This window comes from Rhinatrema bivittatum, chromosome 2 (assembly GCF_901001135.1).
Source record: "Rhinatrema bivittatum chromosome 2, aRhiBiv1.1, whole genome shotgun sequence".
Lineage (NCBI taxonomy): Eukaryota > Metazoa > Chordata > Amphibia > Gymnophiona > Rhinatrematidae > Rhinatrema > Rhinatrema bivittatum.
The window spans coordinates 512,682,560-512,696,732 of NC_042616.1; the positions used below are offsets into that span (position 1 = coordinate 512,682,560).

Genomic DNA, 14,173 nt, shown 5'->3' on the forward strand with positions numbered 1-14,173 from the left:
GGTCCCCGGGAAGCCTGCTCGAAGGACCCTGTCCCCAAAGGAACCAGACTCAGATACCTGTACATGAAGCCGGTAATGTCTGGAGAACGTGTGAAGAGACTTCCAGGTCGCCGCACGACAGATTTCCTGCGCAGAGACGAGCTGGGACTCCGCACAGGAGGCAGCCTGGGCTCGGAGAGAATGAGCCTTGAGACCCGTCGGGGGATCCTTCCCGGAACCGATGTACGCCGAAGTCACCGCCTCCTTGAGCCAGCGCGCAATCGTAGTCTTGGACGCTTGACTACCCTTTCTAGGCCCCGACCAGAGCACGAAAAGGTGGTCGGAGACCCGGAACTCGTTAGTCACCTCCAAATAACGTAGAAGGGTGCGCTTCACATCCAGGCGGCGAAGAGACAGGGGAGCATCAGCCGGGAAGGCTGGCAGCTCCACTACCTGGTTCACGTGGAAAGAGGAAACCACCTTCGGCAGGAACGAAGGAACGGTCCGGATGTGAACCCCCGAGTCCGTGAACCGGAGGAAGGGTTCCCGACACGAAAGAGCCTGCAGCTCGGAGATGCGCCGCGCCGAAGCGATGGCGACCAGGAAGACCGCCTTCAGTGTGATGTCCTTGAGAGCAGCCTGCCGCTGTGGTTCAAAGGGAGGGCCCCCTAGAGCCCGCAAGACCAGGTTGAGATTCCACGAAGGACAGAGAGGACGCACCGGCGGACGTAGGCGCTTAACTCCCCGGAGGAAGCGCGAGATGTCCGGATGAGACGACAGATCAGGCCGTCCCGTGGCACGAGCCAGCGAAGCGAGAGCGGAGACCTGCACCCTCAGGGAATTGTAGGAGAGGCCCTTCTCCAGCCCCTCCTGCAGGAACGCCAGCACCTGATGACGGGATACTGCAGCCGCGAGAGCACCCCGCGCCGAGCACCAGACCTCAAAAACCTTCCATACCCGCACATAAGCGACCGATGTGGAGGTCTTCCGCGCCTGGAGGAGCGTATCTACCACGGGACCGGCGTAGCCCTTGCGCAAGAGGCCCCTCCTCTCATAAGCCACGCCGCAAGACAGAAGTGTTCCGCCTGCTCCGAAAATACCGGGCCCTGGCGGAGCAGACATGGCAGGTGCGAGAGACGAAGGGGCTCGCCCACCGCCAGGCGAAGGAGATCAGCGAACCACGGGCGCCGCGGCCACTCCGGAGCCACTAAGATGACCCGACCGACGTGTTTTTCTATTCTCCTTAGCACCTTGCCCACGAGGGGCCAGGGGGGAAAAATGTAGAGCAACAGCTGAGGGGGCCATGGAAGGGCCAGGGCGTCGACGCCCTCCGTGCCGCGCTCCCGCCGACGGCTGAAGAACCGAGAGGCTTTCGCGTTGACCGCTGACGCCATGAGATCCAACGCAGGCGTCCCCCAGCGTCTGACAATGAGAGCCATCGCCTCGTCGGAGAGGGACCACTCTCCCGGATCCAACACCTGACGACTCAGATAATCCGCCTGGATGTTGTCCACCCCGGCGATGTGGGAGGCTTCCAGACGTTCCAGGAAACGTTCCGCCCAAGCCATCAGACGAGCCGCTTCCAGCGCCACCAGTCTGCTCCTGGTGCCCCCTTGCCGGTTGATGTAAGCCACCGTAGTCGCATTGTCCAAGAGGACTCGGACCGCTCGTCCTCTGATCATGGGCAGGAACTGCACGAGAGCCAACCGGACCGCCCGGGTCTCCAGGCGGTTGATTGGCCAGGCCGCCTGTTCTTTCGTCCACAGACCTTGCGCCGAGCTCCGGAGACACACTGCCCCCCAGCCGGACAGACTGGCATCGGTGGTGACTACAATCCAGTCCGGCGTCTCCAGGGGGCATCCTTGGGATAGGTTCCTGGGATCCAGCCACCATCGCAAGCTGGCCCTGGCGGTCGGAGGGAGAGGAAGGATCGCCTGATAATCCTGGAAGACCGGCTTCCATCTCGAGAGAAGGGACATTTGCAGGGGCCTCAAGTGTGCAAACGCCCAGGGGACTAGGCTGATTGCGAACGCCATAGAGCCGAGGACCTGCAGGTAGTCCCGCGCCGTGTGAACCGGGAGAGCAGAAAACCTGATGATCAGCTCCCGCAGGGCTTGCGCCTTGTCCGGCCGCAGGAAGACCTTGCCCTGTACCGTGTCGAAGCGCGCCCCCAGGAAGTCCAACTGTTGGGACGGAAGGAGACTGCTCTTGCTGAAGTTCACCACCCAGCCAAGGGACTGTAGGAAGGACACCACTCTGTCGACTGCCGCCCGCCCCTGCGGCAAGGACTTCGCTCTGATGAGCCAGTCGTCCAAATAAGGGTGTACGAGAATGCCTTCCCTCCTCAGCGCTGCTGCCACCACTACCATAACCTTGGTAAAGGTCCTGGGCGCGGTCGCCAGACCGAAGGGCAGCGCCTGGAACTGAAAGTGTTGACCCAAGATCTTGAAACGAAGGTACCTCCAATGGTCCGGGCGGATCGGGATATGCAGATATGCTTCCGTGAGATCGAGGGAGGCTAGGAACTCCCCCTGATGAACCGCCGCGATGACGGAGTGGAGCGTCTCCATACGAAACCTGGATATCCGAAGCATCTTGTTGACCTCCTTGAGATCCAGAATAGGGCGAAAGGATCCGTCCTTTTTGGGAACCACGAAGTAAATTGAATAATGTCCCGAGCCCACCTCTCCTGAGGGGACGGGCGCAATGGCTCCCAAGTCCAGGAGGCGGTCCAGCGTCTGCTGTATCCCCAGCCGCTTGATGCTGGACCCGCAGGGAGAAAAGAGGAACCTGTCCCTGGGAGACCGGACAAATTCCAACGCGTAACCGTGCCTTAGGATGTCGAGGACCCAGCGGTCCGTGGTGATGTTGGCCCACTCCTCGTAAAACAGGGCGATGCGACCCCCAATCCGGGGTAGCGAGGAGAGGGCCGGCCTGGCATCATTGTGTTGTCTTGCCGGGGGCTCCCTGAGCTGAGGAGTCCCTGGAGGGTCTGCGGCCCCGAAAGGGCCGAGTCCACGACTGCGACCGGTTTGACGGGGTCCTCGGACCTTGCTGTCTGGAACCCCTGTAGCGCCTCTGAGCGCAGTACCTGTTCCTAGGGGTCCCCGTGGACGGACGAAAGGACCGGTGACGGTCCTCTGGAAGCTTGTGGACCGAGTTCTCCCCCAGGGTCTTGATAATCTGATCTAAGTCTTCCCCAAAGAGGAACCTGCCCTTAAAAGGCAGGGCACCCAGGCTAGACTTGGAGGAAGCGTCCGCAGCCCAGTTCCGAAGCCACAGGAGGCGCCTGGCGGACGCCGCCGACGCCATGGTCCTCGCCAGGACCCGCAGCAAGTCATGTAACGTGTCTGCTCATTAAGCGATCATCGCCTCCAGCCGGTCAGCTTGAGCCGCCTCGTCCGGTGGCAACTGCTGGGAAGTGAGGAGCTGTTGGACCCATCGCAGACCGGCTCTCTGGGTAAGGGAACCGCATATGGCCGCGCGGACTCCCAGTGCCGAGACCTCGTAGATCTTCTTGAGGGCGACCTCCAGCTTCCTGTCCTGAATATCCCGTAGGGCAGTGCCTCCCGTGACCGGAATCGTGGTTCTTTTCGTGACGGCGGAAACCGCTAAGTCAACCTTGGGGACCTTCAGAAGATCCAGAAAATCGCTCGGGAGAGGATAGAGCTTATCCATGGCCCTGCTAACCCGAAGGGACGCCTCCGGGTTATCCCACTCCCTCACGAGGAGGTGTAGAAAGGAATCATGGATCGGAAACGTCCTTGCCAGGGGACGGAGACCCGCTAAGACAGGGTCTCCCTTGGATGTAGCGGAGGCCACGGAAGGCGCTGGAGGCCCCGGGGGCTCGACTGGGGGGTCAAGGTCCAATTCCTGAAGCACGTGGGGAATGAGATCAGTCAATTCCTCCTTGCGGAAGATCCGCAGAACCCGTGGGTCGACGCATTCCAGGTGTGCCGCTGAGATTGTCTCGTCGTCCGCTTGCGACGCCGGGTCGCCCCCCAGACCCGGTAGGGGCGCGGGCGTACTCAGGGGGGCCCTGGGGCTGCCTCCCCCGGCCCCTAATCCCGCCACCGACACACTTGCCAGCCTTGGAGCTTTAGCGGGAGGAGGAGCGGGAACCGAGCCCCCCTGCGGATTCAGGCTCTGCAGGTACGCTTGGTGCATGAGCACCACAAAATCCGCCGAGAAACCAGATGGGCCCGCTGATGGGGTGGGAAGGGGGTCTTTGGAAAGCCCGGAGGTGGAGGGAAGAGGCCCCGGATCCAGGCTCGGGGGCGCCAGGGGTAAAAACTCCCCCGAGGTTTCTTCTGCGTCAGAGCCTATGCTACTTTCCAGTTCCAAGATGGCCGCCGCTCCCGCCAACGACGGGGGCGGGCCCAACCCCCGAGGCCCGTGGCGCTCGGCTCGCGGTGGAGAAGTGGTTAGGAGAGCGGTGCTAGTCTCCCCCCCAGGAAGGCACCTGCCGCAGAGACCGTCCCTCGATGAGGCTTGTCCCGGGCCGCCACAGGCTGAACAACGGACGCGCTGCATCGCGAGCGTCCGGGGGGGGGGGGGGGGGGGGGGGGGGGGGAGAGCCAATGCACACGAGGCAGCAACGCCGAAGATCTCGCCGCGGGAGGAGCGGGCCGTCCGCGCCCGAGCTCAGCTCAAATCAGCCCAACAGCCCCGGGGGCGGCAGGGGAATGAAACGTCCGTGCCGCCTGCGGTCCTGGGGAATGTGACGTCGCGGGACCGTGGGGAGAGGGCGAAAGACCGCGACTGAAGTGAGGGGAGAGGCTGGCCCCACCTGCATCCACCGAAGAAGAACGCCAAAGACAAGCTAGAAAGGAAAAAATACAAGATCTCCCCCCAAAACACTTACCCTGTGCCCCTCCGGGATAGTAAGCTAGACGGGGGGGGGGGGGGGGAAGGAAAGAAGAGGCAGTCCAAATGGCAAGCCTGAAAACCGTGGCGCCAGCCGAGCCGGCTCACCACCAGAAGAACAAAACTTTTTTTTTTTTTTTTCAATCTAATATGATTTAATAGCTTGATCCACCGGAAAGAGATAGAATAATGAGAAAAAAACAAGTGACAAGTCACTCAGTAGAGGGAACAATGAGTTCCCCTCCTCACATCTGCTGGAGTCAGAGAGATACTGAGGACACAGGAGGGGTGCACCGGCTTATATGTCAGCACCCTCCGAAGTTTGCTCTGACTCCATCTGCTGGACGGGGGACATAACCCACCGTCTGGACTGATCCTAGTACGTACAGGGAACTAAGGATTGTTTAGATTTCAGTCTTGTTCCTCATATTTTATCTAGTACAGGGAGCAAGTTTTGCAACAACTAATACATATCTTTTATTTTTAAAATCCAAAATAGCATTCATAGCAAGAATCATTAAGGAACTTATACGTTGAATTAAACTATGTTGAACAGAGAGATACAATAAAACCTTTTGACATCGTCGCCCAGATTCTGGCATCATGGGGGCAGTTTTCAGTAGGCTGCCCATTTACAAAGTACACATTTTTTTAAAACTTTTTATTTATTGCAAGTTCCAAATTTACAAGTCCAGCAAAACACTAAACTGTAAGAAAAAAAAAAGTGACATATACCTAAATGAAAAAAATAAAAATATTCTCATTAATTATAAGCCATATAAGTGCACAGAAGAGAAGGGAGCATAGGAAAAATTAGAAACAATAACAAAAAAAATATAGATGGTGGACTGTCTAAATCTTTATCACCGAAAGAACCACATCGGTTAACTGGAAGATTTTTCAATATTTCTAGCTTCTCCCGAATTAAGGGCTGGCAAATACTGTTCTCATTGTCAGAAGTAAAGATTCTGACAGAAATTAACTCTTCAGTCAAGTATTTATGGAACATATCTCTTGGTGAAGTAGACAACAATCTAGGAAAATTAACGGAAGATTACACCTACTACTGTTATTTTCAACATTTCCAGTTTATTTCGAAGACTTAGGATATTCTTATTTAGTTATTTATTTAATTAGAAACTTTTATATACCGGTATTAGTGGGGACATCATACCGGTTCACATATTAACAGAAGGCTTGGAAAATACATTTCAACAGGAAGGAACATTTCTTAACCTAAGTAGCCTGCACATCTTGCAAAGAAGAGATCCTTTCTTCACACTGATGAGCAACAGCATAATCAGATTAAATCTTTTTATCTTGATCTTTATCTTATCTTTCAACTTGAGAACTGTTTTCTGAGAGAAAATACATACATCTTTAGCCATCCCAGTTAGAGAAATTTCAGTATAGGTGACTGCTGTCCAAATATTTTGTGAAGAAATTCGGGCGGGAATTTGCATAGGTAAGACAGAAACAAAACATCACTTTTGAAACGGGAACTTACTCTTCATGACTGAAGAGGGACCCCGTGCGGCTGCACAGATAATGGCATGCTGGGCATGCTCAGTGTGCTAGTCAGTTTCCCATGCTGGGCTCCATCTGATGATGTCACCATCCTGCTTGTCCTAGGAGAAAGGCATGGAGTATCTTAGCCAGCCCCTGCTGCAGGTTAGGTTGCTCATGAAGAGGTTGGGAGAAACTGGAGGAACTGGGAGGGTTAATTTGTGGGAGAGCTGTTACATTGGATAGTCAAGTGTGGTAGTTACGCTGATAAAGTTAAGGAGAAATGCAACTCTATTCCTCTTAGTGAATTTTTGAGTCCCAGTTCTAAATTACTGATATATTTTTTATGTATTACGTATTGTATTTTATTGCTGTATTATTTATATGATATGTTTTAATTGTTGTATTAGCTTGATATAAACCACCTTGGCTTGAATTTGTTTCCAGGAAGGCGATATAAATGTAAAAGATAATATATTCCACTGGCGTTTGACTCAACTATTGCTTTCTCAAGGAGTTTATTCCTAAACCAGTGGTTGTCAAACTTTTTTTGGTAAAGGAATCCTATCATAATATATTATGAAATTCTGTGTACTCTCTCCCTGCTGCTTTGTCACTGTATCTCTCTCTCTCTCTCTGTGTATATATATCTCTATCTATCTCTATATCTATATATATATCTCTAATTGTGTGGTAACCTTTAGGGATGCTCCAGGTTCTGTGGAAACTTGATTGAAAAACAGTGGTCCAAACATATGCAGTTTCATATATACTGTTGGATTATTTGAGTTTGTGTTAGGGTGGAATCGGTTAATCCACCACCACTGATCTAATGGTTTTCCTGTGTTTGCAGCTGTATTTCTTTTCTTCTTAAATGCATTGACTTATCCCAGGACAAGTAGAATGCTAATCCTCACATATGGGTGATGTCACTGGACGGAGCCCTATCACGGAAAACTTTCTGTCAAAGTTTCTAGAAACTTTTGACTGACACACTGAGGCCACTGAGCATGGCCAGCATGCCATAATTCCCTGATCCACAGGGGTCTCCCTTCAGTCTTCATTTTTCCGCGCTGCTATGAGCCTCGCGGATAAGGAGCCATGTGTGGTAAATTCACACTTGAAAAAAGTTTAAAAATTATTTCGGAAAAAGTTATCCCACCGTAGGGGTCTCCCTTTTTTTTTCATCACCGGTGAGTAAAACAAATTTTCTGGTTGATACTGTTCACTAAATTTCTAGTCAGAAGGTGGACAACGGCTGTCCGGCCTTCAGTATGGCTACCGGGTTTAAAAAATGCCCGAATTGTATTTGCACTATGTCCATAACGAACCCGCACACTGAATGTGTGCTATCTTTAGGCATCTTTTCCATCTTCAATTGCTGCCTTCAACTTCAACTCAATTGTCTACAGCTGGAGTGGTTAAAAAATTGGTATTGAAAACTCGACGTTGTCCGGACGAAGCGGGTGACTGACCATTGTCTATAAAGTCAACCTCGATCATTGAGAAAAAGAGCACCGAGCATCGAATGAAACATCATCATTGAAGACCTCTGGATCCAGATTCTGACACGATGCCCAGAGTTCCTTCGATGCCTATCGAACCAACTCCTAAGAAACCTCGGGTGGATGAGTCATCAATGCCCTCAAGGCCTATGACTCCCAAGCAATCCCCACCGACATCGGTGCCGGGTACCGTGCCACCACAGGGACCTGTGGAATGGCCGGTTTCGCCCTCACTGCCACCCCCTATAGCTGCTCTGAATTCACCAGCTATAAAGGTCTTTCAGCCATGAAGGTCGGTATAGAAAAGTGTTAAATAAATAAATAAAAGTGGAACTGGACGTATATATACGCCAGGCGGTTCGAGATGCTATCCGAGAGCTACCTTCGATGCCAGCACCGGTGCCGATTCCATCTTCGATGCCGATTCCATTACCGACACAGATTCCATCACCTTCCTCGGACACCTGGGATGATGCAGGTACCGATACTTCATTGGATGAAGTCCTATCAGATCCCTCACCTACGGAGGAAAGGAGAAGGCCCCCCCCCCCCCCCAGAGGACCTCTCTTTCTACTTTTGTTAGAGATGGCTGATACATCCCTTTCTGTTAGTGATGGAGGAAGATACCAGACAAAAAACTCTAGAAGTTTTACAATTTGTGGATCCACCAAAAGAAGTTCTTGCAATACCAGCGCATGAAGTGCTCGTGGACCTCCAACACAGGTTATGGGAACACCACAATCTGTGGTGGTGGAATCGGCCCAAAAGAAATCTAAAAGAATCAAGCCACATTCATCTACTCCTCCTGGGAAGGAGCACAGATTCTTAGACACCATCGGAAGAAAGATGTTCCAAGGCTCAATGCTGGTTTCCAGAATTGCATCATACCAGCTTTATATGACACAATACCAGCGTAATCTATGGAAACAGCTGCAAGAACTATCTGACTCACTTCCACAACAGTTCCAGGATTCTTTTAATAATATCATTTACAAAGGCCTGGAAGCTGGAAAGCATGAGGTCTGTGCAGCATATGACAGTTTTGAAACGTCATTCAGGATGGCCTTGACAAGTATGCTTTCCTATACTCCTCGATCAGAGAACCAATTCGCCTGGGCACAGCACCCACTCTCATAACTTAGGATCAGGGCCGGTTACGCCATCCCAACCTTCAATCCCTATCTCTAACGGCCTGGATGTTGAAAGCTTGATCTTGCGACCACTCAATCTTTCAACTAATGTCTCTCAAGTGCTTGTAGCTTCACGTAAACCTTCCACACGAAAAAACTATCGTCCTAAGTGGACAAGATTCACTACATGGTGTGCACAGAAAGGTATTGACCCTTTTTCCTGCCCCCATGTCATCTTTATTAGACTACTTTTGGCACCTCTCAGACTCAGGTCTCCAGACCTCGTCAGTAAGAGTACATCTCAGCGTACCATAATACAATAGGGAATGCACCGATATCAATGCAACCCCTTGTTAGTAGATTTATGAGAGGTTTAATTCACCTTAAACCCCCGTTATGTCCACCAGACACAGAATGGGACCTTAATGTAGTACTAACAAGACTCATGCGTTCTCCTTTTGAACCCATGGTTTCCTGCGATATTAAATTTCTTACATGGAAGTCTATATTCCTGATAGCCATTGCATCTGCTAGAAGGGTTAACGAGTTACAAGCATTTGTCATATACTCACCCTATACAAAATTCTTACATGATCGCGTGGTACTCTGTACACACCCAAAATTCCTTCCCAAGGTAGTTACGGAATTCCATTTGAATCAATCCATAGTCTTACCCACATTCTTCCCAAGACTTCACTCTCTCCAAGGTGAAAGTGTTTTGCACACCTTGGACTGTAAACGTGCACTTGCATATTACCTAGATCGCATTTTCATAGGAAGTCCACCCAGCTCTTGGTTTCTTTTGATCCAAACAAACTGAGTAATGCAGTGGGCAAGCAAACTCTCTCCAACTGGCTTGCAGATTGTATACAGTTCTGCTATGAAAAAGCAGGCCTTCCTCTCCAAGGGCGAGTAAAGGCGCATTCAGTAAGAGCAATGTCAACCTCATTAGCACACTGTCGTTCAGTGCCAATAGCTGACATACGTAAAGCTGCAACATGGAGTTCTCTTCACACCTTTGCAGCTCACTACTGTTTGGACAAGGAAGGAAGACAGGATTCAGCCTACAGACAATCTGTCTTAAAGAACTTGTTTCCAGCATAATCCCAACTCATACATCCAACCTGCTGTGATTTTAGGCTGCCTCATTTGTTTTTTCCAACAGTTCACCAGTTATTGTGCCTATAGCTTGCTAATCACCCATATGTGAGGACAAGCATCCTGCTTGTCCTGGGATAAAGCAAAATTGCTTACCTTGTAATAGGTGTTATCCCAGGACAGCAGGATGTAGTCCTCACGAAACCCACCCGCCACCCTGCGGAGTTGGGTCCGATACGTTTTATTATTTTATTTTTGGCTAAAGCTTATTGCTACAAACGAGACTGAAGGGAGACCCCTGTGGATCAGGGAATTATGACATGCTGGGCATGCTCAGTGGCCTCAGTGTGCAAGTCAAACGTTTCTAGAAACTTTGACAGAAAGCTTTTCGTGATAGGGCTCCATCCAGTGACGTCACCCATATGTGAGGACTACATCCTGCTGTCCTGGGATAACACCTATTACAAGGGAAGCAATTTTGCTTTCTGTCTGCTGTAACCTATGCAGTGGTTTGTACCTTTCTAAGAATTAGAGCATTGTGGGTGCTAGTCTTGTTAGCATCTTCAAAATTAAAATATAATTTTGGCAGCATAGATTGGGTAGGAGAAGGAGTCAAAATATATTCAGAATTTCCTTTCATTAGTGTCTCTCTTGAACAGGTTTTATAGGGCAGAAATAGTTCTGAATATAGTCTTTAAGTGGAATTAATTGTTTCTGTTTTATTGCAGGCTACCAACAGACATTTTCCACAGACAGTCACAGGAGCTTACCTGAGCGGTGTGCGAGAAGCAAGCAAAATAGCTGCATCTTAAATATAGTTCCAAAAAGCTGTTTCACCAGACAACTATCTGTTTTCTCTATTTCTGCATAAAACTCAGATAAGATTGATGGGACGGGCATGAAAAATAATCTTGAGCTGTTTTCTCTCATCAGCTCCTGTGCAGCCAGCAGTGAACTAATCTATGGTGTTGAGCTGGATCTATTGTTACATTTCCTTTTCTACAGTAGCTTGCCAGAGATGGTACATAGGTGATGTTCCTTAGAACAATCCCTCTTTCGATTCTGTAGTTCTCCATGCAACAGAAACGGGGAAATCTGTGATACTTCACCTTCACTATTAAGGCAGTGACTTTTTTTTTTTTTTTTTTGTATGCTTGGTCTCCTACCAGTCAGCAATATAGAAAATATAATCATTTGCAGAAGTCAAGGTTATAATTACTGCTGAAACAGCTTACTGTGAAAACTACAAACAAATACTGGATATGAGTGATACCTACTACATATGTCATTGTAAAGAAATTATAGTGATCATGTCCCTGGGCTTCAGATGTGTTTTGCTTTTGTTTTGTTTTTTTCCTGCTATTTGCTAGAAGTTTTGTTGATAAACTCCGTTCTCCTCCTTAAATTATGGAATGGCTCAGCAGAGTGGGCCCATTTTAGACAGGAAGAACATTTTTTGATTTTTTAACATCAAGATTTGAAAACTGATATGGTATATCCTTTTTTGGTGTTTAATACAATACCAGGAATTAGGTTTGATGTTTGATTTTCCTTTGAGATTAAAATAAACTGAAATTAGATAAATACTCATGCTTTTAGGAAGGCATGAACAGTGCTGTTTGTACAGTGTGTTTTGTGTTTTTATCAGTGTGAATGTTAATAAGACTTGTGCTTTAAATAACTTATCAAGAATCTTTTTATTTTAATTTTCTGTCCTGAAGAGTACCCTTTTGGTATATATCTGTAAAATCAGTGACCCCAAGATGGAATATTTTGGCTGTATTTCTAGCTTACAAGTAATTGAACATTCTTGCTATATTCTGCAAAACAGAAATGTAAGATGTTACTTGTGTAATACTTAGAGTTGAATAATGTTTGTTAGGATAAAGGATAACTTCAAAAAAAAATCTAAATTTATATTGCATTAAACATGATCCCTTTTAATCCTTCTTTGTTTTGTTTTTGGTAGCTGTGGGTATTTTTTGCTTTCTAGATCCTTGGTATGGATGTGTAACCAGAGGTTAAAAATTTAAAGAAGGGGAAGGTCTCTATATTTACCTGTTCCCTGGGGAGCGCTGGTTGGGTCTGTCATAGGCCAGGACTAAAGAAAAATGAGACTGGGGTCTCCCAGAACTGATGTCGGTGCTGGCAGAAAAAAAAAAAAGAAGAGCTCTGGGGATCTTAGAAGCCTCAGGGGAGGCGAGGAGATAATCAGCTGATGTAAAGGCAGCTATGAGAGTTTCTCTCCTTTCACTGTTCAGCCTTGGATGGGACTGAAGAGAGTAAGCTCAGAAGGAGGAGCAGAGCTGCCAAGATTTTTACTTTCATTTTACAAAAGCAGCACTGCTAAGACTAGAGCTGTGGTAAATTCCTGCCAGTGTGTAAGTAAATGTGTTAGCCTCCACCACCTTGTGTGCACATGCTGAAAAGGTATGTGAAGAGTCTGGTGGAATAACACATTTGAGTTTCCCACTAATCAAGCAATCCAGATCTCATCCAGATTCATAATCATGCTCAAAAATGTCTAAAGGTTTATGCCTATAACTTAATACCAAGAAGGGGGGCGTTTATGGGCTAAATGTACTTTAAAACTTGTTCTAAAGTACCCTTGGAACTATTTAAGCTGAGGCATCCCTAGAGTACTGATCTCACTGAAGGATGGCTGTTGAGAAGTCAGTGAGCCTGGTTTTAAGTGAGGGAGCAGAAGGTGTTAGACCAGATCTCTTCAGAGACTGCTCTAAAGTGCCAGAAAACCATTGAAGTTGAGCGCATAGAGGTTAGGAATATCATTCTGTGGAAGAGCTTTGTGTGAATGTGCCTTTGAAATTGGAATCAAAGGTAAGAAATGGGTTCAGAAAAGTCAGTTACTGTTTAAAAATTTTGGTGGACATGTGGGGCGAGGGATTTGAAGTCCACCTTTGATAGACAGAGATTGAGAGAGAAAGTTTGAGATGGATTTGTTGCCGAGCTTTCATTTTTACTGGAATAAAATCTGAGATATAACCTGTACTTAAGTACTGTGCAGCTGTAATAATTAAATTTAGATTTTCCTTGAAAGGAAACAAATCATAAATAAGGAAGAATTATCTGTGAAAGGGATAACAGGTTTTAGATGCCAGATTCTAAGATTGAAACCTGTGTAATAAGAGACTGTGATTTGAGAACAATTCTTTTTTTTTTTTTTTTTTTTTTTTTTAAATTTTAACAATTTTTAGGCATACCATATAACTGGAGAGACATTGTCAAATTTGTTATATGTGAGAACAAACAGACAAGCACACTACCACCTGCGAAGTATGTAATACAGTCACAGTTATAATTCTTGACCTAAGAATAATCTTTACAAGGAAGAGAATACACAGGCGGTATACAAAAGAGAGAATTTTGACTATGCTTACAACTCTGTCAGGTCGATACAGCAAGGCCGCGTTAGAGTGCGGCAGTGCCGGGCGCACCCTCGTTCCCCGCACGCACAGTCCTGCTCACATACCGCTCGATACTCTATTTAAATTGCTTGCAAATGCAAGCCGCGTCTGCGAAGCGTTAGGCGAAGGGTTAGGCCCGCACAACCCATTTTACTGTATAGGCGCTTAATACAGCGCCTATACAGTATCCTGGGTGCGCTGGTACCTGTCATTTCAAATGTCATTTCAAATGACATTTGAAATGACAGGTACCAGGAAGTGGATGGTTCCCCCCCTCCCGAAGCAAGGCGCAGGCGAAAATAAATTAAAACAAAAGTGTAAAAAAAGTTAACTTACTGGTGGGAGCCGCGGGCGCGCGTTCGAGGCGGGAGCGAGTTCATCGAGGCGGTAGCCGGCGGGCTGTCATTGAGGCGGGAGCCGGCGGGCGAGTGGGCGCGCGTTCATCCAGGCGCGGCAGGAGCCGGCGGGCACGCGTTTATCCAGGCGGTGGTGGGAGCCGGCGGGCGCGCGTTTATCCAGGCGGCGGCGGTGGGAGCCGGCGGGCGCGCGTTCAACCGGCGGGCTGTCATCGAGGCGGGAGCCGGCGGGCAGGTGATTGTCAGCCCTCCCCCCGGGAGGAGGGGAGGGAGGACTGGCAGTGTAAAGCGAAAAAAAAAGTAGCAAG

At 48.7% G+C, this 14,173-nt stretch overlaps 1 protein-coding gene across 3 annotated transcripts in view; it reads left to right on the forward strand.

The window, feature by feature from the left end:
* The window catches only part of KDM1B (lysine demethylase 1B), a 174,385-nt gene extending 162,357 nt beyond the window's left edge, over positions 1-12,028 (forward strand). For all 3 annotated transcript variants that reach the window (XM_029590738.1, XM_029590740.1, XM_029590739.1), the window contains exon 21: positions 10,813-12,028. In XM_029590738.1, the coding sequence (XP_029446598.1) occupies positions 10,813-10,896 (84 nt within the window). In that variant the 3' untranslated portion in view covers positions 10,897-12,028. The remainder of the gene's footprint in view (positions 1-10,812) is intronic.
* The last annotated feature ends 2,145 nt before the right edge of the window (positions 12,029-14,173 follow it).